The 27,828-nt window shown below is 38.8% G+C and overlaps 1 protein-coding gene across 3 annotated transcripts in view; it reads left to right on the top strand.

The window, feature by feature from the left end:
- Positions 1-27,828, top strand: part of DOCK4 (dedicator of cytokinesis 4) — a 477,735-nt gene that overhangs the window by 224,462 nt on the left and 225,445 nt on the right. For all 3 annotated transcript variants that reach the window (XM_027539557.1, XM_027539555.1, XM_027539556.1), the window contains exons 8-10: positions 333-484; positions 25,653-25,734; positions 26,482-26,542. In XM_027539557.1, coding sequence (XP_027395358.1) covers positions 333-484; positions 25,653-25,734; positions 26,482-26,542 — 295 coding nt within the window. The remainder of the gene's footprint in view (positions 1-332; positions 485-25,652; positions 25,735-26,481; positions 26,543-27,828) is intronic.

The raw sequence follows: 27,828 nt of genomic DNA, 5'->3' as shown, positions 1-27,828 counted from the left end.
AGTCTGATGTTTTAAAAGATGACCAATAATTTGTTCTCACTCTGGGAGTTGACAAGGGACCAGTAGAATCCTTTGCATTTCATGCTGTCTGTGAGTTGGTATCATGTTAATGTTAATAATTAAGAAACAAATCTTAAAGCAGGATTCTTGATGGTCTGCAGACTTCAGTAGAAGTTGAAAGAAAATTTGGAATTTAACATCCAACTGGATACCAAATCCACAGCCAAAAAAATAGCACAGGACATTATGATCACACCATAGCTAACTAGTTTGTGGGTTCTGTTGTTTCCCTCGGTCCACGCTGATCTTGTTTTTGGGTGGGTGTCATACAGATGGAGCATCGACATCGGAAGAAAGATACCCCAGTGCAGGCCAGCAGTCACCACCTCTTTGTGCAGATGAAGAGTCTCATGTGTTCCAACCTGGGAGAGGAGCTTGAGGTCATCTTTTCACTGTTTGACAGTAAAGAGAATCGGCCGATCAGGTAAATGCCTGTGGAGGTATGACTTGAATTTCTTAATGGTGGAGTGGTGGGTGTTTGCAACTGGCAAACTCTGGGATGTGTGACCTTGTACACTTTTACTCTATCAGTCTATTTTCTCATCTCTAGAACTTTATGAATTTCTAAGCTGCCTACCTTCTGGAGGTTTCCCTGAAAAGTAAATGAGATGAGGCATGAAAAGGTTTGTTTGGAAAAACTCAAAAAGGCCATAGAACCGTAATTATTATTAAATGAAAATATGTCATTGATAGCAGGTCTGTTATTTGTTTGAGTTGTTTTGTATTGATAATGCAAAAAAGACATAATATCTCTAAACCCTGAAGTTCATTTGCATCTCAAGGTTAATACATTGTATTTTTCAAATTTTCAGTAAACAGTTAAATTATTCTTACCCTGTTCACATCAAATGATATTGAGGAAAAACTAAATACTTGGAAACCTTTCCATTAGAGTTTCAGAGGTAGGAAATAATAAACAGTTTTCACATACACTTTTTTCTTTCTCTGTCTTACCTGTTGTAGTTCTCTTATGGCAAGTTTTCAGTATTTAAGAAAAACTTACAATGGATGTTTTGGTGGTTATCCAGAAGTCTTAACCTTTTTTGAGACTTCTTTATGTGTAAAAACTTTTTAATCTTAAAGTTGAGCACAATCCACACCATCTTTTACATGAAAAAAATTTAATTTGAAATTAGAATTAAAATTATACCACAAATCACACATAATGATCCAACTGTACCCCACTTTAAAAAATATTAATAAAATAAGTGTTGAAAATTTTAGGCAACAATGAGCTGCATATTATTTTATAAACACAAACTAATCCTGGAGTATTTCTTTTCTGGTAAAAAGAAAATCTTTTTTTAAGGAAATCTATGTGAAGTTTATTTTTAATGCAATTATAGCCATAAAATCTTTGAATTAGGTTATATGTTATTCATTGCCTGCTAGAAAGTATACTTTCTACTTCCTAACAGTGAACTGTGTCCATAGAGTTTAAAGGTGTTGGTTTATACAGCAAGTGCAAGATTTATGAGATGTGGAAGTAATGATGGGAATACAGTTTCAAATCTACTTTATACACTGTTGCAGGAAATGAGTCAGTGAGTTAAAAGACCCTTTCCCCTTCCCAAATCAACAACACTAAAAAGGGAAGATAAAGGCCTGAAAAAAGGATCCATGTTACAGGTTAGCACTGACTTTAGAGGTGTGAAAGATTCCTTAGAGATAATACCTGCTTACACATTGAAGTGTATTAGAAAGTTTGGTTTCCAGGTAGTGTAATTTAACCAATGGCTTTGTAACATTGTCTGTGTCATGTATGGTCTCTAAAAATATTTAATGAACCGTATGGAATGTAAAATGGAGAAAGGAGGTCATGCTTTTGCTCATTCCCGTTCAGCTAAAGTTTTTGAGGAATATACATTCCCCTTTGCCAGTAATTTCCAAATGGCACTGACCTAAGATTAATATTTTCATGTGAAGTCAAGTGGGCCTTAGAAAGCATCACTACGAACAAAGCTAGTGGAGGTGACAGAATTCCAGTTGAGCTATTTCAAATCCTGAAAGATGATGCTGTGAAAGTGCTGCACTCATTATGCCAGCAAATTTGGAAAACTCAGCAGTGGTCACAGGACTGGAAAAGGTCAGTTTTCATTCCAATCCCAAAGAAAGGCAATGCCAAAGAATGCTCAAACTACCGCACAATTGTACTCATCTCACCCGCTAGTAAAGTAATGCTTAAAATTCTCCAAGCCAGGCTTCAGCAATATGTGAACCGTGAACTACCTGATGTTCAAGCTGGTTTTAGAAAAGGCAGAGGAACCAAATTGCCAACATCTGCTGGATCATGGAAAAAGCAAGAGAATTCCAGAAAAACATCTATTTCTGCTTTATTGACTATGCCAAAGCCTTTGACTGTGTGGATCACAATAACCTGTGGACAATTCTGAAAGAGATGGGAATACCAGACCACCTGATCTGCCTCTTGAGAAATTTGCATGCAGATCAGGAAGCATCAGTTAGAACTGGACATAGAACAACAGACTGGTTCCAAATAGGAAAAGGAGTTCGTCAAGGCTGTATATTGTCACCCTGCTTATTTAACTTCTATGCAGAGTACATCATGAGAAACGCTGGGCTGGAAGAAGCACAAGCTGGAATCAAGATTGCCGGGAGAAATATCAATAACCTCAGATATACAGATGACACCACCTTATGGCAGAAAGTGAAGAGGAACTCAAAAGCCTCTTGATGAAGGTGAAAGTGGAGAGTGAAAAAGTTGGCTTAAAGCTCAACATTCAGAAAACGAAGATCATGGCATCTGGTCCCATCATTTCGTGGGAAATAGATGGGGAAAGAGTGGAAACAGTGTCAGACTTTATTTTGGGGGGCTCCCAAATCACTGCAGATGGTGATTGCAGCCATGAAATTAAAAGACACTTACTCCTTGGAAGGAAAATTATGACCAACCTAGATAGCATATTCAAAAGCAGAGACATTACTTTGCCAACAAAGGTCCATCTAGTCAAGGCTATGGTTTTTCCTGTGGTCATGTATGGATGTGAGAGTTGGACTGTGTAGAAGGCTGAGCACCGAAGAATTGGTGCTTTTGAACTGTGGTGTTGGAGAAGACTCTTGAGAGTCCCTTGGACTGCAAGGAGATCCAACCAGTCCATTCTGAAGGAGATCAGCCCTGGGATTTCTTTGGAAGGAATGATGCTAAAGCTGAAACTCCAGTACTTTGGCCACCTCATGCGAAGAGTTGACTCATTGGAAAAGACTCTGATGCTGGGAGGGATTGGGGGCAGGAGGAGAAGGGGACGACAGAGGATGAGATGGCTGGATGGCGTCACTGACTCTATGGACATGAGTCTGAGTGAACCCTGGGAGTTGGTGATGGACAGGGAGGCCTGGCGTGCTGTGATTCATGGGGTCGCAAAGAGTCGGACGCGACTGATCTGATCTGAAGATTAATATTAGCTTGTCTTTCAGTTTTGTCTTGTTATAAACATTTTGAGATTTTCTGAAATGTTCCTTCAGGCTTTGATTGATAGAGTTCCTCCTCTTTTATTCCTGTTTACTTGGTGAAAGCAAGAAAAAAACCTGGATGCAGAATTTCCAAAATACTCTTTCAGTAGTTCATAGGTTCCACCCAGCAGCTGGGCCTGTGATGTGATTGGGCTATATCTGTGCCTGACTCCCTCCTCCACCCTCCAGGCTTCCCCTCTCTCCATCTTACCCCTTCCTCCCTCTACCACTCCCATCCGGCTTCCTCTCTCTCTCTAGTCTCCATTTCCCTCTGTGACACACAGGATATAGAATGTCCCTAGGAGAAATCAAGCCTGAATCTCTCTCTCCTGCTTCCACTTGATGAATTTGGCAATGGGCTCTCAGCTGTCAAACTCTTCATCTCTATGAAGCTGATTGACAAAAGAATGAGGAAGAATGAAAATACATAATTACTAGGTGTTTGGAAGGATCTCAGATTTCTTTTCTTAACTTTCTGAGGTTTCACACGGTGGTGATTATTCTTTTAGGGAGTGTTCCAAACCTTGCTATGAGTAGCTTGGATTCATACTTACCTTTTGAAGAGACCTTGGGATGCACAGATCTGAGGACAGGCTTGATTCTTGTCTCTGCAGTTGAAAGCTGCTGCCCTGACCCTTTAACTTAACCGCTGTCTTGTTCTTCATCTTGAAACTGGTGACAAGTCTTGTTTCCTTCATTGCTCCTGGCAGAGCTGAGCATTGCAAAATAGTTGCATCTTCTCAGAAAAAGGTAGTGTAAAGCCAAAATAAGGTATTTGAGGCATTGTTGTATTTCTTCTTACGCCCAACAGTGAATACAGTGTGAGATGTGTGGGTTATTTTTTTCTCGTTAGCAGTTTTTCTCCTTTAAGTATAACAGTATATTTTTTTCATTTCTTGATTTGCATACATACAGAGATTATAACTGCTTCTCACTTCCTTGAGTTACATTTGCAGGTTTACCACGTGGCAGGCCGTAAGATAAACCCTCCAGTGTGCTCTGGCATGTAATCTTAGAAACAATGAGGTAAATAACATCACTATCACCTATAACAGATGAGGTTTAGAGAAAGCAATGGATGTGTGAGTATTTTAAGGTCAACTCATACTTTTTTTTTTAAACTTCTTACGTTCAAAAATTTCAGATGTAGTAAAAAGTAGAATAGTGTCATAAAGCTTCACAGACAGACCCACCACCAGTGACAACAGTGATCGACTCAGCACATACCTTTCCAGTCCTCCTCTTTGCTCCCAGCTTATACAGAGGCAAATCCCTGAGGTCAAATTTTCATATGTAAATATTTCAGGGTACACCTATCTGAAAAAAAAAAAAGAAAAAAACTCTAAAAAAATTCTTGTCGTTCAGTCACTAAGTCATGTCCAGGCCTTTGCAACCTCACTGACTGCAGCACAACCTCACTGACTGCAGCACAACCTCACTGACTGCAGCGCACCAGGCTTCACTGTCTTTCCCTGCCGCGGCCCCAATAAATATTCCCTTAACATCATCAAATATCTGTTTTTGGTCAGTATTTTGTTCTGCTATTGACCGATGATTATTGTTTTACTGATTCTAAATAAGGAATTTGTGATTCATGAGACCCACATAAAGTCCACCCATTGCATGGTTGATAAGTTTCACGGGTCACCTTTCATATGTAGTTTCCTTTCCCTCTCTCTCTTTTAAATTCCTTGTAATTTATTTGCTGAAGAGATCATGATTTTTCTTTCTTTTTCAGCATTTGAAGTCCAATCCAAACAATGAAATTTAGTAGGCAAAAGATGGTATAATTCAGGGAATGCTGCTGCTGCTGCTATGTCACTTAAGTCGTGTCCAACTCTGTGTGGCCCCATAGACAGCAGCCCACCAGGCTCCCCCATCCCTGGGATTCTCCTGGCAAGAACACTGGAGTGGGTTGCCATTTCCTTCTCCAATGCATGAAAGGGAAAAGTGAAAGTGAAGTCGCTCAGTTGTGTCCAACATGTACAAAGCCCGTAGAGGTTTGATTAGCAAAGAAATACGTTTATTGCTTTCATAAGGCAGACAACTGGCTAGAATTTATTCATTTAACTTCTTTCCTCTAAGAATCAAACAGCCAGCATTTTATTAAGCATGTCTGCCAGAATTTGTTTTAAATACTTGAAATATATTGTATGCACTCACTGTATAGGTGAGGAAGTCAGGCACAGAAAGGTCAGGAAACTTGCCTGAGTTTACCAAACTGGTAAGAGGTGAAGCAGAGTGGCAGGCCAGCCATGTGGCCCCAAAGTCTGCCCTCTGAACACCACGCCATCAGCCTCATCAAGGGCTTCTGGACATTTCCATCACTGAGCAAGATTTCATTAGCCAGAGTGAAAGCTCCAGAGACTGGTAGCCCTGATAATAAATTGTTACAAGTTATTGGTAATGATAACACTGAAACTAATATAAAGCCTCAGAAATATTCTATACTATAGAAATTGTTTTAGAAATTGAGTCCTTCTCAAGATACTTGAAGAATAGCAAAATAGCACTGACTCTTGCCCTGTGCCCGTGATGAAAACCTTGAGTCAGTACTTGGAGATGTCAAATGCAAAAGGAGTCAGCACGTGAAAATTACTCCCTTCTAGTTCACCATGTAGATCAGTGAAGCACATGGTATTTCCACAGCACCAGGAGGGGTATGTTCTCTGACAGAAACTTAGAACAGTTTGTCATTGATGTTGGATGATATTTAGAAAGCCCATTCGTATTTCCAAACAGTTTCTGCGTGAAGATGGCCTCCAACATTAAGCCTCTAATACATGTTGCAGACGCCTTTTACTGTACGGGAAAAGATTCAGACTTATTCTAACAGCATCTTGCTAAAGTACACCTAGCCCGTGCTTATTTTCCAGTTTTTCCTCCTCATTTGTTTAACAACATCTGCATGGTGGGTACAGCTATACACTGGACTCAGTTATAAGGAGAAATAACATACTTTTCTTGAGTGAGTTTTTCCCAGTCTTTGACATAATTTCTCACCATAGAAGATAATTTCTTAGTTTAAAAAATATTTACTAAATTAAGTTTTATATGAGTAAAATATTTTTAGAGCACATCTGTCTGGTTGAAAGTTTGTAATTTCTCAAGGCTGTAAGGGTATAGCTAGAAAAGTCGGGAATCAATTCCCTAGATAGCATCTGTAATTGTACTTTATTCAGTTCTATTCATTTCATTTAACTAACACTTACATATTGCTTACCATGTGCCAGACACTGTTCTAAGCTGTTTAAAAAATATTAACTTACGTATCCCTTGTAACAACCCCAGGAGGCAGGCACTATTAATATAGTCTTTCCTTGGTATCTGTGGGGAATTGGTTCCAGGACACCCCTCAGGTACCAAAATCCACAGATACTCAAGTCCGTTTTATATAATGGCATAGTATTTGCATATAACCTATGCACATCCTCCCATATACTCTTACTCATCTCTAGACTACTTAGAATACCTAATAAAATATAAATCCTGTTTAAATAGTTGCTTTTTTGGAAAACTTTCTGGAATTTTTTTTTCCCGAATATTTTCTGTCTACAGTTGGTTGAATCTGCAGATGTATTGCCTACAGATACAGAAAACTAACTATGTCCTCATTATTACAGATGAGGAAACTTATTAATCAAAGAGATTAATAACTTGCCAAAAGCCACACAGCTGGTATATACAGTGAGACCGTATTTTAACATGCTGTCTCATCAGGCATCATATCCCTAATCACTTTTCTATACCCATTCTCATGAACTTCAATATTAGTAGTATTCTGTTTGTTTCCAATTTTTTAATCACCGGTATGTAGCAAGGTGTCTGTTGAAGTTTTTTTGTTTTTATTTTTTTAAGGAACTGAAGTAGAAGAAGCTTGAGCTTACTAAGAATTGACAGGAAGGATCCAGTAACATAGGAAAGGGTATACTCAGAGAAGAAGGGAGGTCTGGATCAAGGTCCCTTAGGAGGTATCAGGAAACAAGCTTGAAATTGCAGGTGGGAAGACCAGTCAAGGACCACAGAAGGGGAGAAAGGGCAGAGTGTGGATGTGTATAAACTGGGGTACAGGACTGGGAATATCAGGGAGAGGGGATTTGTGTAAAGATATCAAACCTGTGGTTTGATATCACAGACAACTAAAATACCACAGACAACTAAAATAAAGTCAGTATCACAATAAAGGAAGTCACCCGGATTTTTTGGCTTCCTAGTGCATATAAAAGTTATGTTTACACTATACTATAGTTTTTTTAAGTGTACAGGATTGTTATGTCTGGAAAAAAAAGAATGTGCATATCTTAATCCAAAAATACTTTATTGCTAAAAAATGCTGACCGTTATCTGAGCCCTCATCTTTTTTGCTGGTGGACTATATTGCAAAAAAATAGAGGAAAACAACAGAATGGGAAAGACTAAAGATCTCTTCAAGAAAATTAGAGATACCAAGGGAACATTTCATGCAAAGATGGGATTGATAAAGGACAGAAATGGTATGGACCCAACAGAAGCAGAAGATATTAAGAAGAGGTGGCAAGAATACACAGAAGAACTGTACAAAAAAGATCTTCATGACCAAGATAATCACGATGGTGTGATCACTCACCTAGAGCGAGACATCCTGAAATGTGAAGTCAAGTGGGCCTTGGAAAGCATCACTATGAACAAAGCTAGTGGAGGTGATGGAATTCCAGTTGAGCTATTTCAGATCCTGAAAGATGATGCCGTGAAAGTGCTGCACTCAATATGCCAGCAAATTTGGAAAACTCAGCAGTGGCCACAGGACTGGAAAAGGTCAGTTTTCATTCCAATCCCAAAGAAAGACAATGCCAAAGAATGCTCAAACTACCACACAATTGCACTCATCTCACCTGCTAGTAAAGTAATGCTTAAAATTCTCCAAGCCAGGCTTCAGCAATACATGAACCATGAACTTCCAGATGTTCAAGCTGGTTTTAGAAAAGGCAGAGGAACCAGAGATCAAATTGCCAACATCTGCTGGATCATGGAAAAAGCAAGAGAATTCCAGAAAAACATCTATTTCTGCTTTATTGACTATGCCAAAGCCTTTGACTGTGTGGATCACAATAAACTGTGGAAAATTCTTCAAGAGATGGGAATACCAGACCACCTGACCTGCCTCTTGAGAAATCTGTATGCAGGTCAGGAAGCAACAGTTAGAACTGGACATGGACCAACACACTGGTTCCAAATAGGAATAGGAGTACGTCAAGGCTGTATATTGTCACCCTGCTTATTTAACTTCTATGCAGAGTACATCATGAGAAACGCTGGGCTGGAAGAAGCACAAGCTGGAATCAAGATTGCCGGAAGAAATATCAATAACCTCAGATAGGCAGATGACACCACCCTTATGGCAGAAAGTGAAGAGGAACTCAAAAGCCTCTTGATGAAAGTAAAGAGGAGAGTGAAAAAGTTGGCTTAAAGCTCAACATTCAGAAAACGAAGATCATGGCATCTGGTCCCATCACTTCGTGGGAAATAGATGGGGAAACAGTGGAAAGAGTGTCAGACTTTATTTTGGGGGGCTCCCAAATCACTGCAGATGGTGATTGCAGCCATGAAATTAAAAAACTTTCCTTGGAAGGAAAGTTATGACGAACCTAGTTAGCATATTAAGAAGCAAAGACATTACTTTGCCAACAAAGGTCCATCTAATCAAGGCTATGGTTTTTCCTGTGCTCATGTATGGATGTGAGAGTTGGACTGTGAAGAAAGCTGAGTGCTGAAGAATTGGTGCTTTTGAACTGTGGTGTTGGAGAAGACTCTTGCGAGTCCCTTGGACTGCAAGGAGATCCAACCAGTCCATTCTGAAAGAGATCAGCCCTGGGATTTCTTTGGAAGGAATGATGCTAAAGCTGGAGCTCCAGTACTTTGACCACCTCATGCGAAGAGTTGACTCATTGGAAAAGACTCTGATGCTGGGAGGGATTGGGAGCAGGAGGAGAAGGGGACGACAGAGGATGAGATGGCTGGATGGCATCACTGACTCGATGGACGTGAGTCTGAGTGAACTCCGGGAGTTGGTGATGGACAGGGAGGCCTGGCGTGCTGTGATTCATGGGGTCACAAAAGAGTTGGACACGACTGACCGACTGAACTGAACTATCTTGCTTTGATATTGATGGCTACTGATTGATCTGGATGGTGGTTAGTGAAGGCTTAGGTGGCTGTGGCAGTTTCTTCAGCTAAGACAGCAGTGAAATTTGCTCTATTCGTTGACTTTTTTTTACATGATTGATCTCTCTATAGCATGCAATGCTGTTTTATAGCCTTTTACCCACAGCAGAGCTTCTTTCCAAAGTGGGAGTCAACCCTTTCAAACTCCTCCTTACCAGCTACATTTATATCATACTCTAGATCCTTTGTTATCATTTCAACCAACTTCACAGCATCTTCACCAGAAGTAGATTTCATCTCAAGAAACCACTTTTGCTCATCCTTAAGAATCAACTTCTCATCCATTCAAGGTTTAAATGTGAGATTGTAAAAATAAATAAATAAATAAATGTGAGATTGTGGCAATTTAGTCACATCTTCAGGCTCCACTTCTAATTCCAGTTCTCTTGCTATTGCTACCACATGTACAATTACTGTGTCCACTGAGGTTCTGAATTCCTCAAACTCACCCATAAGGATTGGATCAACTTCTTCCAAGCTCCTGTTAATGTTATTTGGACATCTTCCCATGAAGCACAAGTGTTCTTAATGGCCTCTTGAATGATGAATCCTTTCAGAAGGCTTTCAGTTGACTTTGCCCATCTGAGCCACCAGGGAAGCCCTATTTACATATTAATATGTCAGTTAATCTACAAGAGAGTGTAAGTTACATGGGCCAGTGAAAATGACATAGTCCTTTTGTTGACTATTTCCCATATAAGTTTTGCTACTTTGGTTACTACTGTATTCTAAGTTTTAAGGCTAATCTGTTAATGTATTTCATTCTTATCAGAGAATATATTTAATATGACCTAAGTGCCACCAGGGCTTCCCTGGTGGCTCAGATGTTGAAGAATCCACCCTCAATGTAGGAGACCCAGGTTTGATCCCTGGGTTGGGAAGATCCCCTAGAGAAGGGCAATCCACTCTATTAATCTTGCCTGCAGACTCCCATGGACAGAGGAGCCTAGCAGGCTACAGTCCATGGGATTGCAGAGAGTTGGGCACAACTGAGCAACTAACATTCCTACTACTAAGTGCTGCCAATGGGTTCTCAGCTTATTATAGGTCTGCTTGTGTGTGCAAACTGCTGGCGTGGGCTTTTTTTTGAGAAAATAGCAGCAGAGTAGTGCTTCTAAAAAAGCCTTATCCTGGTGATTAAATACAAAAAGTCTTTTCATAGTAATTAAGTTCAAATAAAGTTGACTTTCTTGCTGGTGCCTTACTCACTTACTTGACTGAAGTTTTATGTTTTTTTCTACCATCACACAGTTAAACTCTCCATTTTCATTAAATGCTTCATTTCTGTATAAATTTTATATTGCCTAAACTACCTTCTTTTTCGGTATACTCAAGTCTGTCATTTAAGAAAAAGTGGTGAATATTATTGGTGAGGCACAGATTTCTTTTATTTTTAATTGGAGGATAATTGCTTTACACTATGGTATTGGTTTCTGCCATATATCAACAGCCTAGATGTAGATATGTCCCCATCTTCTTGAGCCTCCCTCCTACCTCCCACCCCACCCCTCTAGGTTGACACAGAGCACTGGTTTGAGATCCCTGAGTCATACAGCAAATTCCGCACTTGCTGTCTGTTTTACATATGGTAATATATATGTTTCCATGCTACTCTCTCAATTAGTCCCACCCCTCTCCTTCCCCAGCTATGTCCACAGGTCTTCTCTATGTCTGCGTCTGCATTGCTGCCCTGCAAATAGGTTCATCAGTACCATCTTTCTAGATTCCATATATATGTGTTGCTGCTGCTGCTGCTAAGTCTCGTCAGTCGTGTCTGACTCTGTGCAACCCCATAGATGGCAGCCCACCAGGCTCCCCCGTCCCTGGGATTCTCCAGGCAAGAACACTGGAGTGGGTTGCCATTTCCTTCTCCAATGCATGAAAGGGGAAAGTGAAAGTGAAGTCCCTCAGTCGTGTCCGACTCTTAGCGACCCCATGGTCTACAGCCCACTAGGGTCCTCCATCCATGGGATTTGCCAGGCAAGAGTACTGGAGTGGGGTGCCATTGCCTTCTCTGATATATATATATATGTGTTAATGTATGATATTTGTTTTTCTCTTTCTGACTAATTTCATTCTGCTTAATAGGCTCTAGTTTCATCCACCTCACTAGAACTGACTCAAATGCTTTCCTTTTAATGGCTGAGTAATATTCCATTATACATATATATACATACACACACACACACACACACAGCCCATAACTCTATCCATTCATCTATCTATGAACATCTAGGTTGCTTCCATGTCCTAGCTCGCAGATTTTTTTTTTTTTTTTACATGACCCAATTCTGGTCCATGAAATATATCTGAAATTCTCTCCATACTCAAGATGTATATCTTGTCTTATAGGTACCATTCTATAGTACATAAATGGTCAGACTATAGTCAGAGGACCCACCACTGTCATTCAGTAGCTCCATCAGCCTCAGCAAATGAGTTCACATCTCTTATGGCTGTTATTTGTCTGCTAAGTGAGGATAAGAATAGTACTTATCATAAAAAAATAAGAATAGTACTTATCTCATGGAATTGTTTTAGGATTACATGAGATAATGCATATACTTCTCTTAGTCTAATGCTTGACACTGGGTCATTGGTTAGTAATTATAAGCTATGATGATGACGATTTAAAACAAAACAAAAAGCTAGGAAATGCACTTTAACATAACCAGAAATGTTATGTGGTGTTTGGTCTTGAATTCTTAAAGAAGTCATATATTAATTTTTAAGGTGTATGTTATTATAGTTGCGTAAGATTTAGAGAGACTAGTAAACATGTGGAATGGCATCCAGGGATATGATTTGCTTTTAAATACTTTAGCAACAGAAAAAACAGAAAGAAAGAAAAAAGGGAGAAGGAAGAAAGGGAGAAAGAAAAAGGAGAAGAAAGAAAGAAGAACAGAGAGAAATAGGTGGAGCAGTGTGGCAGAATTGAATGGTGTAAATTTCCTGTGATGTAAGATCTGTGGGTGCTTGGTCTACCTTTTAGCATCTAGTGTGTATGATTAGTGAATTACCTCCTTAAATTATCAATTTTTTATGCATACAAACAGTAAAGCATTGAAGGCAGTCCTTTTTTTCAGTTTCTTTGAAAGATGATAGATTTATTAATCTGATCTAGTCGTTAGCCCTATACATGGTTTGGATTCCATTCTGCTTGGAATAATATTCCTGGGTTCCTATGAACTGACAATAATATTTTTGATATTGTATTTGGCAGAACTTAACAGGATGTTTTCTGAAGGTCTAGGACATTCAGTATTATAGTAACAAATATAGTAATATTGTCTTTAAAGTGTAAAGTCTGACTCATATATACAAGAAAATAGGCAACTTTTAGAAGATGAATGTTCTGTGAGAGGAAATACCTTATATGCTTAAGCAAAATCCTATGTCTATATAAGGACCAGGTTCCCAGAAACTCTGAATTAATAGAGGTTTGTCCAAAACAAGGTCCTCCTGTATAGCACAGGGAACTAAATTCAGTATACTGTGATAAAGCATAATGGAAAAGAATATGAAAATGAATGTATGTATATATATACATATATATATACATATATATATACATATATATATATAACCTAGTCACCTTGCTTGGAGAAGGCAGTGGCACTCCACTCCAGTACTCTTGCCTGGAAAATCCCATGGATGGAGGTGCCTGGTAAGCTGCAGTCCATGGGGTCGCTAAGAGTCGGACACAACTGAGTGACTTCACTTTCACTTTTCACTTTCATGCATTGGAGAAGGAAATGGCAACCCACTCCAGTGTTCTTGCCTGGAGAATCCCAGGGACGGGGGAGCCTGGTGGGCTGCTGTCTATGGGGTCACACACAGTCGGACACGACTGAGGTGACTTAGCAGCAGCAGCAGTCACTTTACTTATACAGCAGAAATTAACACATCATAAATCAATTGTATTTTAATAAAATAAATTAAAAAAATAATAATAATAGAGGTTTGTCCTCCCAAAGGTGAGGACTTTCTACAGGTACATGAATAGCGGGTTACCTCTCGCCATGTCCTTGTTCATTCATTCACTTGTCTTACAGTCATAGAAGTAGCAGTGGGATGCCAGTAGCATGAGACCCTGCTGGAGACTTACGGGTGACTTCTGGAGCAGATGGCAGAAGGGATGCAGGACACACGTGAAGAAATTTATTTTGAGAAAGAGGAAGGTTGCTGCTTCTACTAGTGTGGGAGGAAAGGAGGGCAGCGGAATGGGTTTCAGATGTTGAAATGGAAAAGAGGGCATGGGTCTGTGGCCTTGACCTTTTATAAGAAAAGTGGAGGAACAAAATGAGCAGCTGTTGGAGAGCAGAAAAGAGAAGGAAAGGGAGTTCAGGGCTGAAAGTGAATTGCACAAACAAGGTCAGTGGCCTTTGAGCAAAAATGTAATAGGAAGTGAGTTACTGATGAATACTCGCCGAGTTTAGGAAGGCCCCTGCAAGAGAGATGTCTGAAATTGGTGGTGACTCCTGGCTCCCAAGTTAGCTACTTTTTGCCAGGTGTGCTCAGGAAAGAGCTATCAGGTGGTAGAGCTGGAGCCTGACACATCACATTTGGATAAAACAGAATGGGAGTCTAGCATAATGAGGAGAGAATTAAAGAAATTACAACCATAACTTCCAGTTGGTCTCTTCAGAGGCTGACACGATCTAAAAGTCTTTCATTTTTGAGAGAAAATTAAAGAACTCAGGCTTCTTTTGAAAAGACTTAGGTACTGGGAAATTTTTTCAAGGCCTTACAGCTGTTGGAGAGAATAGTTATTTAGTCCACTCTTAGAAAAAATGCTAATATTTTTGTGTCTGTATTATAGTACATAACACAGTTAAGAGAGCACATGTGATTTTTTAATTCTTCGAGCACTGTGCTAGAATTTCTCATTTCATACCTCATTTACAACTTATTATAGTGTGATCACACAAATTCAGCATCTATGTTTTTACATAAATTAGGAGCATTTGTTGTTTGGAATGTAGAAAGAGGGTTGGTGTAGATCTCTTTTTATAGTTTTGTGTTACAAAATTAACTGGAAATTGTAACCTCTCCAAAGTAAAGCAGTAATGGAGGGGAAATTTTCTGACTGGCCATGCATGCAGGGAGCATGACTGAGAACAGAAATAGAAGAAGGCGTTCAGAGGTCCTCTTTGGATTGTGGCAACATCAACCATTCCATACGGCCCAGCGTGCTTCCTGCTGTGTCTAGACGAGCTGGCACAGATTTCTCTGTGGGTGTCTGTACATCACTGACCCCACAGTGACCTTCCCTCGGGCCTCCTGTTTAAAGGCATGAGTGCTTTCCACTCTCCCACATCTTTTCCATCATTTGATTCTTCCAGCAGGTGCATAAAAATTGAGATTGTTGTCACTTCGAAGTTAATCAGATTCTTTGGTTACATTATGTTGCATACAAAAAAATATTGCTCTAGAGGTGTAGTGATGTTAATAGGAGAGATTTTCAGAAATGGACCAGGAGGAGGATGTAAATTAAAAGAAACAAATAACTGTGTTCATGCTGCAAGAACACCCAGCATAGAAGTGATGCACTGTTTTTCTCTGTAGCATTTTAAGAGCCACACAATTCCAGTTATTTCTGAAATTGTAAATTATTATGTTATTATAAGAAAAAGTGACTGGAATTTTAAGGGGTAGAAAACTGAAAACCCATAGACTAAGTGGGTTTAGACTGACTTTCTCATCCCCTTTAGCTCCAGACACTGTGCGGCCTATTTGACTCATGGTACTTTGTGCAATGTTTTAGAAATTGATCAGATTTAACCCACATTCCTGTGTTTTAAAGGATGACCAGATTGGTATTCTTTTCACCAGGATTCTGATCAGCTGTGTCTTTCCTCCTCTGCCCTGTGTCTGCTGCCTAGAGGGAATTCAGATTAATTTAGTTTCCCTAGATTTCAACTACATCATGCTTACACAGAGCAACCCACCTTGCCAGGACTTCTTTGCTTTTCACTGACATTTGTTTCGTAAGTGATTCCACACCAACAATAGAATTGTTCATGATATGGCCCTAGTTAGTTCCTTTTTTGAGGGTAAGGATACCCTCTTGTTATCTTTCTGTTCCCGGAACCTTGCAGAATGCCCTACACAGGCTGGGCATTAATGCAGTTAATGTGTTAGTCACTCAGTCGTGCCCGACTCTTTGTGACCCAATGGACTGCAGCCCACCAGGCTCCTCCGTCCTCAGTCCATGAGATTTTCCAGGCAAGGATACTGGAGTGGGTTGCCATTGAAAGTAATTTACAAATCTCTCACTATTGTTGAGGCAAAGTATGAAAAGATCATGTCATTATTGCTTAATTTTTGCTGTTTTCCTTCCACTCCAGTGAGGATGTGCTTCTTGATAAGAGAGAGAACACAAGGTTGAGTGCATCAGAAAAGTCGATAGTTTTCTTTCATGCTCGCTTGTGTTAATCAGAACTTTGCTCTTAGATATGTCTCTATGGGAGCATCATTTGCAAAATCTGTTCTAAAAAAAAAAAGTAAATAAAAGCTGGCAGATAGTTTATAGACTGTCCTCGACTTACAGTGTTTCAATAGGGTTTTTTTGACTTTACAGTGATGAACATTAAAGCAATGAACATTCACTGGAAACTGTACTTGGGATTTTGATCTTTCCCTGGGCTAGCCATGTGAGCTATAGTACTCTGTTGAAGCTGAGTGGGTTTATCAGGACATAACCCTATAAACTGAGGAAAATCTGTGTAGCATCTTCTCCTAAGTACTTCCATTTGGAGATCTTTGACAAAAAAGCTAAACAGAGACTGCATCTTTTTATTTCTGTTGAGCATCAGAGATTACGTGCTATTGTTGAATCACTGATCTTCATTCATTCAGCAAACAACTACTGGTCTCCTTCTCAGAGCCAGGCACTGATCTGGACACTGGGGACACGTCAATGAATAAAAAATTTAAAAATTCTTGCCTTCCCAAAACTTACATTCTGTTGTTCTTTGAAAGACTATTAAGCTTGAAGTCAAGAATTATTTTTAAACGCTAGAGTTTCTCTGTGCATGGTAATCAATATGCTATTTTCATTTTACAAAAAATACTTGTGGTGTCTAGAGCAGTGCTTCCTAAACTTCCCAGTGCATTTTCCAACTTATGAACACTGAAGAGCTCTTCAGAAAATAATGTGCTTATTCTCATACACATGAATATTTGCACATCATTGTAGAGGCCTTGTAGCTCCCTGGTTAAAAAGAAAAAGCCTTTGACCTTTAGAAAGTCCTATTGCAGGCATCATCTAGTTAATAAATAGTATTTAATGATGAAGTATAGTTGATAATTTTTTTGATTGTAGTTGATGTACAACATTGTATTAGTTTCAGATGTACAGCAAATAGATTCCGTTATAGACATACATATATTTTTCTCAGATTCTTTTCCATTAAAGATTATTATAGTTCCCTGTGCTTTGTAGCAGATCTTTATTATTTATCTATTTTTATATATAGTGGTATACATCTGTTAATCCTATACTCCTAATTTATCCCTCCCCTCCCCTATTCCTTTCCCCTTTGGTGACCACCATACGTTTTCATTTTTTAAAGTTGTAATGAATATAAAGAATCTGTCAGTATCAGTGAGCTCTTGAAAGGGACATTTGATTTTGGCTTATTTCATTTTAAAACTTAGGACATATTTTTGAGATGATAGATGTATGAAAGACATTTTACTTACTGTTTTTGCAGGGCTTGAATTACTTGGATTTTCATTATTTATTCTGTTTTATAAAGGTTTCCTTTACCTTTGCAAAGAACTGCATGCTTCAACCCAGAGTAGTTATAAAGAGCTCAGGTTTGCTTTACTTTCAAGATTCCTTATTATAGATACTTTGCCTAACAAAGAACCATTGTTAGAAAGGTCAAAATAATTACTGTATATAAATCAGAGCGATTCCTCTCTCACGAAATGTCACAGTGTTTACCATAATCAAATTAATGAAAATTCCAAGAATAAGCATAAGACATTCTGCCTATAAACAGGCTTTCTTATTTCACAGTCCCTGGTTCTGTTGACCAGATCGTCTCATCACCTACTTTTAGTTACCTCTCTGAGGAACTTTTTTCTAGTGGAATTCTTAATGAGTTCTCTAGAGATAGACACAAGCAAGTATTTTCCTGAGTTGCTCAATCGCACAGTTAAGCTGTTTCTAAGGATTTAACTTGAATTCAACAATGGGATTTTTAGAACATCAACGTTTTAGAACTTATTGCCATTATGGGTTTTGTCCAATCAACAGTTGATCCAAATCTTTTCTTTCATTCATTGGTCTGTACACTGGTCTGCAGGTGGTCTGTACATCACTTATTTGTAACTTTAAACTGCATTTCTTTTTGAGTTTTACCTTCCTAAAAAGAGTTCTGATTCAACTAGCTTTATACTCTGGAAACAAAAACAAAAACAAAAACATGAAATGGTTTTAAGTCATTCTAAGTAGTAAGAAAGAATCAGCTTGGTGTTCAGCATTGGCTGTAGTTTAAAAAATTATCTTCCCTTTCATTGTTCAACTAAAGCAAAATCCTTTATTGTCCTTATAAAGCATCCCTTTAGTTGATTGCTTAGTCCTTCAACTTCAAATATTTGTCAAGTGAATCTGGGTTTGGACAGTAATATTAAAAAAGAAAACTCAGAATCTGTCTGCTCTTTACGTAAACTACTGTGGAAAACCTGGTATCAGTGATCCTTCTTGTTTCATTTCCCTTTAGTCAGTCAGAAGAGCTCATGACCCTTGTGTTGCTTTACTTTTAAAATTAGAAAGCATATTAATAGCTTTTTCTAGGAAGACTTGCTTGAGGAGTTGGTTTTATTTATTGACAAGGAAACACTTTGTTTGCATCCGTCATATGTTGGGAGACGAAAGGGGAGAAGTCATTGACCTGAACATATCAGGCATGTGTTGCCTGTTTCCTGGTGTATGTGATGGTCATAAAGGACAGTCAGCAATTCTGACTCATTAGGGCTTAAGCATTTGGGTCAAAACTGTGGCTGTTAACTGTGACTGTGCTTTTAAATATTCAAGGAGCTTTTACATCCATAGTACAGTAAGTCAAGATCCCCAGGCTGGGACCTGGGCTTTCTACAGCTCCCCAGGGGAATGTTGTGCACACCCACATTACCAGATGGCCTGGACAAGAGTCCCTTCTTCTGTGCCATGGTGAACACTGAAACTTTTGGTCCAGTGGCCACCCCAGGGCAGCTAGCGCACTTTCCCCTCACTTTGCTAGGGTATCTTGCCTGGTCAGTGGCAGGACCAGCTCCTGGTATTGTGACTATTTAGAATGCTCCTTGGGTTGTCCTTTGCCACTTGTCCTAGGAAAGAAGATAGTAACAGTTCCCTGCGCAGGTTATTGGAAGCAGCTTACAATGTTAGTCAATCAGAAAGCGTTTGAGAAAATGCAGGAGAAACAGTGAAATAGAAGCACGGAGATCAACATCTATCATATAGTATGGCCTTTTGGGGAGAGGCCCTAGAGTCAACTCAGCAGAGCCTTTCCCCTTCCTCTCCTCCTTCCATCTTCTTGCTCCGAATGTTTCCTCCTTGGTTCTTGGCGCATCTCCCTGCATGACTACTCAGTGTACAATAAATAGTAATTTTCCTCACACATAGCATAGTTACATTTAAGACAAGGAACTTGGTTCTTTCAAAGATGCTACATGGGGTATTTTTTTGGTACAGCTGTTTTATAAAATATGCATGCCTGTGTGCTAAGTTGCTTCAGTTGTATCTGACTCTGTGCAACCCCACGGACTGTAGCCTGGCAGGCACCTCTGTCCATGGGATTCTCCAGGCAAGAATACTGGAGTACGCTGCTGTGACCTCCTCCAGGGCTCTTCCCGACCCAGGGATGACACCTGTGTCTCCTGCATCGCAGGTGGATTCTTTACTGCTGAGCCACCAGGGAAGCCCTCTATAAAGTATAAGCACAACAGAACCAGATAGTTCTTTTTCCAGTTTGTGTACCAGAACACGACCATCCAAGTGTTTTCTCTCTTTTGTTACTGTTGCTTTTGGAGAACATAAATTTATTTCAGTGTTTTAACTGTCCAAAATGATTTTGAAAGTATTCTTTGCAATTTTTGTGGATTAATCAGACTTCAACCTCAATATATTATCATCATAAATTATTGTATAAAGTATATGTTGTATAACTTTCACAAACATTAAAGCACTAGGTAGCTATACATTATGTAACTTTCACAAACATTAAACCACTAGGCATTCCTAACTATAGGTACATTGCTTCTTATAAGAGGGGAGCTATAGAGTTATAAACAAAAATCCATATAGAGAAATACAAAAATGTCCTTGATGCTGGTCATCCCTAACTATGGGTACATTGCTCTATGAAATCAAATGATTGTCCTAGGAATGCTGTATTGGAGAGCCACTTGATATGATGACTCAGAAAGCTGGGAGGACCCTCCCACATCTGTCCAGAAGGCCTCCAAGACACTAGGTAGGGCCATTAGAAGGACAGCTGCTTCTGTGTGTTAGAAGGAGGCATGGGAAGATAGGAGCATCTTATCCTGCTGAGAAGAGAAGCCATTAGGGTCTTCAGATCTCTACTGTGCCGCCCACATTATTTGCATCATTGGTAAGAACTTTTCTACCAACTATGCTGTTGAAATAGACATAAACTCCCTAAACACAGATAATTTTGTGGCTTTATTTATTTTTGTCTGGCTTCATGCGTTTTTTAATAATTATTTTTTTATTTTATTGTACATATTCACAATAAAAACCCTGGGTTCACATGGTATGGTTAGACTTGCTCTTTTTGTGTCTGTTATGAGATGTGCTGTTCTTATGAAGATAGCTTTGTGGTTAAGACCTGAGACTTTGGAATCAGACCCTGGAAATTAATTTCCTGGCTCCACCCTTGACTGACCATGCAACTTTGGCCAACTTACCCATTATCTCCAAACTCCAGCTTTCTCATTTGTAAAACGGGGATGGGAGGGGCTCTTCCCTTATAGGGTGATTATGAAACTTAGAGAAAAATCTGTGTAAAGTGTATGTACACCAGGATGGGGTGTATTTTGAGTTGTACTATTTTTCCCCAGGATATCTGGGGATGAATGTGCCCACTGTTACTTCACTGTCTTGGTTTTCTCAAATCCTTTTTTAGAAGAAGGCACGTTATAAATAATAAATAATTGTGATTTTTCATTCTTTATTTCCAAAGACACAATTGAGTCTTGTTGATTTATCACACAATGATTCATAATGGCTCACACAAGGAATTCAGGTGGACACTAAATTTCTCTGGCAGTGAAATTTCCTCTGGGAGCACACAGCATTGTAAGGGGAAGTCAAATGATGATTTTTCTCTGCTAGTAATAATATCAAATCCCATTTCTTCAGTGTTGCTGAAAGTGTTCTATGTGCTAATTCATTGTTTGATGATGAAGAAGGAGGCATTCCCATTTGAAAATATGTCACCATAGATACTTCCATTACAATATAGTTGTTATAATAAAGACCTAGAATGTGCATGGTGGACAGAGTTACATGGCATGGACTAGAATCTAGAGTGGTCTTGAAGTTAATTAGGTGACTCTCACATCTGATGGTAAGGTCCCATTGATTGATATGTCCCTGGAGAATTTCATGTATTTCGCTGCCATGACGTGTAAAAGATGTTATATGGAAGACAGCGAACGTTGCTACCCAATAATTTGTATTTTTTTCCTAAAAGATTGTATTTGTTCAGTCTTTAAATACCAAGAAGGTACAAAATCATTAGCTGATATCTGGGAATGGAAATAGTAAGTATGCATATCTTATAATAGAACACTTTTTTTGCTTTGTTTTTAAACTTTTTATTTTCTTGGAGTATAGCCAATTAACAATATTGTGGTAGTTGCAGGTAGATAGCAAAGGGACTCAGCCATACATATACATGTATCCATTCTCTCCCAACCTCCCCTTCTCTTCCAGGCTGGTAATAGGACACTTTTTAAATTGACAAAAACTAATTTTGTTTTCTGATCAGAGTTGCCACTCTTTGACTCAACTGTAGAAAGTTGAAAATATCTTTGTAGGTGGCCACAAAAGTTTTTGAGAGAATTTTAGAAGATGTGCCATGGTGGAATGTCATTGACTTATTTAGTTTCTTCCCTGGCCTTAAAGGCAACATATTGGCATTCTCCAAATGTGTGTGAGTGTGTGAAAGCGTGAAAGTGTTTATCGCTCAGTCCTGTCTGACTCTTTGTGACCTCCTGTGTCAATGGGGAAACAGTGGAAACAGTGTCAGACTTTATTTTTTTGGGCTCCAAAATCACTGCAGATGGTGATTGCAGCCATGAAATTAAAAGACGCTTACTCCTTGGAAGAAAAGTTATGACCAACCTAGATAGCATATTCAAAAACAGAGACATTACTTTGCCAACAAAGGTCCATCCAGCCAAGGCTATGGTTTTTCCTGTGGTCATGTATGGATATGAGAGTTGGACTGTGAAGAAGGCTGAGTGCCGAAGAATTGATGCTTTTGAACTGTGGTGTTGGAGAAGACTCTTGAGAGTCCCTTGGACTGCAAGGAGATCCACCCAGTCCATTCTGAAGGAGATCAGCCCTGGGATTTCTTTGGAAGGAATGATGCTAAAGCTGAAACTCCAGTACTTTGGCCACCTCATACGAAGAGTTGACTCATTGGAAAAGACTCTGATGCTGGGAGGGATTAGGGGCAGGAGGAGAAGGGGACGACAGAGGATGAGATGGCTGGATGGCATCACTGACTCGATGGACGTGAGTCTGAGTGAACTCCTGGAGTTGGTGATGGACAGGGAGGCCTGGCATGCTGCGATTCATGGGGTCGCAAAGAGTCGGACACGACTGAGCAACTGAACTGAACTGAACTGTGTCCATGGGATTCTCCAGGCAAGAAAACTGGAGAGAGTTACTATGCCCTCCTCCAGGGGATATTCCCGACCCAAAAACTGAACCCACGTCTCTTGCAGATGGGTGACAGGTTCTTTAACACTAATACCACCTGGTGAGCATGTGGGTGGGTATTTATTTGTAATTCAAAGATTCTGAAATGTGTTGCTATAGTTCTTTTTTTTTTCTTCTGAAACCATTTGCCAATTAAGTGGTTGCTCTATCACCAAAGCTGAAAGAAATTGAATTTGTATACCAACAACTTGTCACCGGATGAATAAAAAAGATTTTGTTTAATTGACCATAAGAGAGTTTTTCCCCCTCTTAGAAGTCTGTGTTTTAAGAAAATTGCACATGACTTTTTTCTCCGTATTACCCATCTTCAGTCTATTTTTAGACTGAAGGCATGCTTAAGTTAAGGGATATGGCTTAGTAAATATTGATATTCTTTCTGAAACAGGATATGATATAATACTTGCATAATCAGGATTCTGTCTAGACTAGTGAAATTAAAATAGTGACCGGGCAAAAGGAATCCCTGAAATGGAATGCTTTAGAAAACGTTTCACCAAAATATTGATACAATTTGTGAATATAAAATAGTATTTTATATCAACATTAAAGTCAAGGTCTCAATATCTGGAATGCTGTATTGACTTTTGTAATTAATATTATTCTTATTTATCATTTTGACTGATCTTTCAGAAGATAAAGTGGCATTTGTTTCAAATGTTTTCGTCTGGATAAAGAGGAGTCTCGAACATAAATGCACCTCAAAAATATAGAATAGAGCATGCTGCCTATAATCAGAAAAGGGGAAAATGATCACACTGCTTTCATTTTGGGCTAAAATATAATCAATAAATACGTCAGTAGATGCTGCCCAAGAAGCAAAAACCAAATATTGGTCTTAAACTTTAAGAGTTTTGACCAACTAAAACCAAATACTTAAAATCTTTCTGAAGCTTCACATTTGTTTAGTAAAATGTATTTCCAAAATCATTTTTCTAAGAATACTTCATTAAAAAAATTACGAAGGAACACTTTCAAACCAGGGATGGCTTTGAAACCTACTAAATCAAGTTTAGCCCAGAAAGAGTATGGAGAGAGTTAGGACCAGGCTTCACTGAGTCAGTGGGTGTCCCTTACAGATGAATTTCTTCTGTATATCAATGTTCTGTAAATATGCCCAGTTATTCTATGAAGCAGAGAAAGAATTTATTTTATAGCATTCAAATGAGGGTAGGTATTATGTGGCATAGAATTCCTACTCAGTCACACATCAGCTCTGTGATCTTGGACAAAACTATTTACTATTTCTTAGTTTTCCCAACTATAAAATGACATAATAAGAGTACCAACTTCCCAAGGGCATTGTGAGAATAAAAGGGGTTAATCCATGTAAAGTCCTTAGCAGAGTGCCCATTCTCAAATAAACAATAGTATTTTCTTAAAGAAATAGTATTACCTAGTGCTATGATTATTTTAAAGTGTAATTCATGTTTCCCCAAGATGAATTTTTGTACATTTCCTTTTAGTACATCTTAAATTTGAAATAATAGTGAATATTCTTCCACTCTGAGGTGAGCTTGTAGTCCTTTGCTATGAATTATAGTAAATGACAATTGAATAAGATTAATTTAACTCTGCAGTCTTGGTAGAATCTGTCATTTCCAGCCTCTGCCTCAGAATTATATGGGAACTTTGTATGCTTCATTTGAGAATCCTTGCAGCAAGTTATATTTTCCTCATCGGATCTCATCAGCCACTGCTCTGTGGGATAACACATAGGTAATAGGTGCAGGAAGTGACCCCATAGACATGTGTATTGCTTGCCCTTTGTTGTGTGGAAGATCAGGGATAGGCATTAAAAAAGGACAGAGTGAGCCAGGTAGTTGAATCTGTTAAATATATCTGTCTTGCTTTAGATGGCAAAAGAGAATAAAAATGTTCCAAAACAGCCATAAATTTAAAACCATATGCTTCCTTAGAGATCTGATTATGGTTCTCATTTCTCCTCCTATGGGGAGAAGGGAGAGTTTGGAAGACAGTGCCATTATTTATGGCAAGAACCAAGTGATGAATATGCATGGAGACTTGGAAAGGTCTGAGCCTTCCTAATGCCTTACTCTCCCTTTCTCTGCTTGATCCCTAGACTGAAGGAAGCTACTGACCAAGGCTAGCCATTTGCTAATTTCACATTTTGGAGATTTTAGCTGTATGTTCTCTGCCTGAGGCAGCCAGCCATTTGATTCTATACTGGGCACCAGGATATTAAAATTCAGAAGCTTGTGGTAGCTGGTACATTAATGTGGGGGGCAGAGGTGATACTCATTTTATTTTTTTTTTAATATAAATATTGTAACACATTACCTTGAAATGAATTAGTGGCTGATCAACAGCATTATTTGTATTTAAATCCAGGTGTTCCTGCAATTTGAATTGCAAGTTCTGCAGGCATTGTGAGGTCTTCTATTCCTTTGTGGACCAAAGAATATTTAGGTTTCACTACCTGGTCTCTCTTTTTGTGTTTTGGATTAGGTTTATAAGAGCATAAAATACTAAGCCTTCTAATGGATTGTTAGCATTCGGAATAATGTTCATGTATGATGTGAAGTAAGTACTGTGACGCAAAGCATGAAAAATAATCTTAGGTACAAATACACAGAACATGTTAAGTCAGATTTTTTCCTTTTAGTGTCCTTGTTTCTACTTTTTAAAGTAATAGTGATGATTTCATGGATATGGAAGCTTTCTAAAAGTTAATTTTTTTGTTTGTTTGCATATGTATGTTTTCTGCTTTTGCACATTCTGCTTTGCCAGCTTTGTCAGAAGTGAAGCAAATGTTTACTGTCTTGGGTACTCTTCTAATTTATATACACAGTTTTGATATCAGTGAAAAGCCTAAAAAATTTTGAGTTTAACCTTTAGGACAAAGAGCAGCTAGAAAGGTGACGAGTCCTTAAATATTAATTAATTCTAAAAATATTCAACTTCTTTTCTCTTGTAGCGAGAGATTTTTCTTGAGGCTAAATAGAAACGGGCTTCCCAAAGCCCCAGATAAACCAGAACGACACTGCTCTCTCTTCGTGGTAAGTGGATCTTGTTTTATCAAGGAGGCAGATTCTTTCTTAAGTACTTTATCTTATTTAAGAGACGTAAGTTATTATGAGAGAACATAGTAGATTTGCTGAAACTTTGTAAATAACACATAAATTACAGTGAAAGTGGTATGAAAGTGTTAGTTGCTCAGTGGTGTCTGACTCTTTGCCCGTCAGGCTCCACTGTCCATGGGATTTCCTAGGCAAGAATACTGGAGTAGGTTGCCATTTGCTCCTCCAGGGGATCCTCCTGACACAAGGATCAAACCCGGATCTCCTGCATTGCAGGAGATTGTTTGCTGTCTGAGCCACCAGGGAAGAGTGTAAATTACAATGATGCCCTGAAATCTGAATGCCAGCTTTCACAATCACACCTTTGTCCCATCAGTGTGTATGAGAGCCTGTTCTTTATGGCTGAAGCCCAGTGTGACAGGGCTCAGAGTGGCACGTGGTATTTAGTATGTATTTAAGAAATATTTAAAGAATGAGTGAACTAGAGACTGAAAAAAGAATGGGCTTTTCTTTTTTAAGTCTTATTTGACATCTGTAGGCTTACAGTAAAGTTGATCACAGTGGTATTTTTAGAACAGGATTTGAATTATGTGCTTCTGCTCCAAAAAATCCAAGAATGCTCATATTTGTCTTTCTTCTGTTATTTGTTAAAATAATGTGCTATCCCTTCAAGTGTTTCTGCCTAAAGGATGAGTTCTACAATGACCAGACTTTGTTTTTCGGTAGGATTTGGGGAGCAGCGAGCTCAGAAAGGACATCTACATCACTGTGCACATCATCCGAATCGGTAGGTGTGACACTTGGCGTGATAGGAGCATGACGGGGAGAACTGCCCAGAGGCTTCTGTGTACTTGTGATTTATGTGCTGTCTGGGTCAAAAAGAAGTCCAAGCAAGATCTGAATCCCATATTCGCAGAATTTGGGATTCTGGTCTCCCCAGACTCTCACACCGCCATAAATAGAGTTTGTTCTCTCTCCATATAAGTCATTAGTTAGTTTGCTGCATTTCATTTAGTTTTATTGGACTTTCTAAAAATATTGGATTCATACACTTGGTATTTGTCTACTCAAATTCTAATTTCTGTTAACAGCATACATTAAACTTTTAGGAGCTGGATTTTCTACACATTTATGAAAACTGTACACCAACTGGCATTTCCCAAAGTGTGGAAGGCTGCAGAACATTATTACACAAGGTGCTATAAGAAAAAGGCTACGGAAAATTGAATGCTGTATATATATTTTTCACTTGTATAATTTTGTCAGCTTATTAAAGAGTCTTGAGAAATCCTACTGGGAAGAATAAAATTGCTTCTCTAACTTTGTTGACCCTAGCTCTCTCCAGATTTGATTTGACTGTGGAAACACTTATATAATGTTACACTTACTAACCTCTTGCAGAACACGCTTTCAGTGTTCTATGATGCCCTTGCACATCAAAACCAAAATATGGTCACTAGGTTTACGCATGTAAGACCTCTAAAAGCAGGCATTTTATGCCAGAGGAAATACATGGTGGAACCTAAGTCATTTCTCTAGGAAAGCTAACCAACTGATACTGAGAACTGGCTTCTCCTTCCTCACTAACTGTTACATGACTTGCTGAGGAAAACTTCTGCAGAATAGTGATATCTCACCATGCAGGACTGCATGGTGATTTTTTTTTTTTAATGGTTTTTTATTTTATACACACGATGACCCCATTTTGCATTGAGAGAGACTATAAAACGTTGTTTCAACAAAGATTTTCTAAGCATTTTTTTCCTCATAAAAGTCTGTTTTGAAAAACCCATTTAATTTTATCTTCTTTTCATATTTGAGGGGCAGTAGAAATAAATAAATAAGTGAACTGTCTTTGGTTTTGTTTTAATTTTCTTTTTATACATGAGTATGGGGTGTAGAAATTGGAAAGAGTCTTTTAAAACTGGCAAAGTTGTAATGCGTGTTTCTGTTTGTTTATGAGATAGAGCCTCTGTCTGTGCCCAGGATGGCAGGGGTGCAGTTTATGGAATTCTTTGTGGTTTTTAAAAAATTTATTCAAATTTGTCACAGCAATTGTTAATGTAAAATGTG

Source organism: Bos indicus x Bos taurus, chromosome 4, assembly GCF_003369695.1.
Source record: "Bos indicus x Bos taurus breed Angus x Brahman F1 hybrid chromosome 4, Bos_hybrid_MaternalHap_v2.0, whole genome shotgun sequence".
In the NCBI taxonomy this organism is placed as follows: Eukaryota; Metazoa; Chordata; class Mammalia; order Artiodactyla; family Bovidae; genus Bos; species Bos indicus x Bos taurus.
The sequence above is the reverse complement of the archived record's forward strand: the minus strand, read 5'-3'. Positions and strand labels throughout refer to the sequence as shown.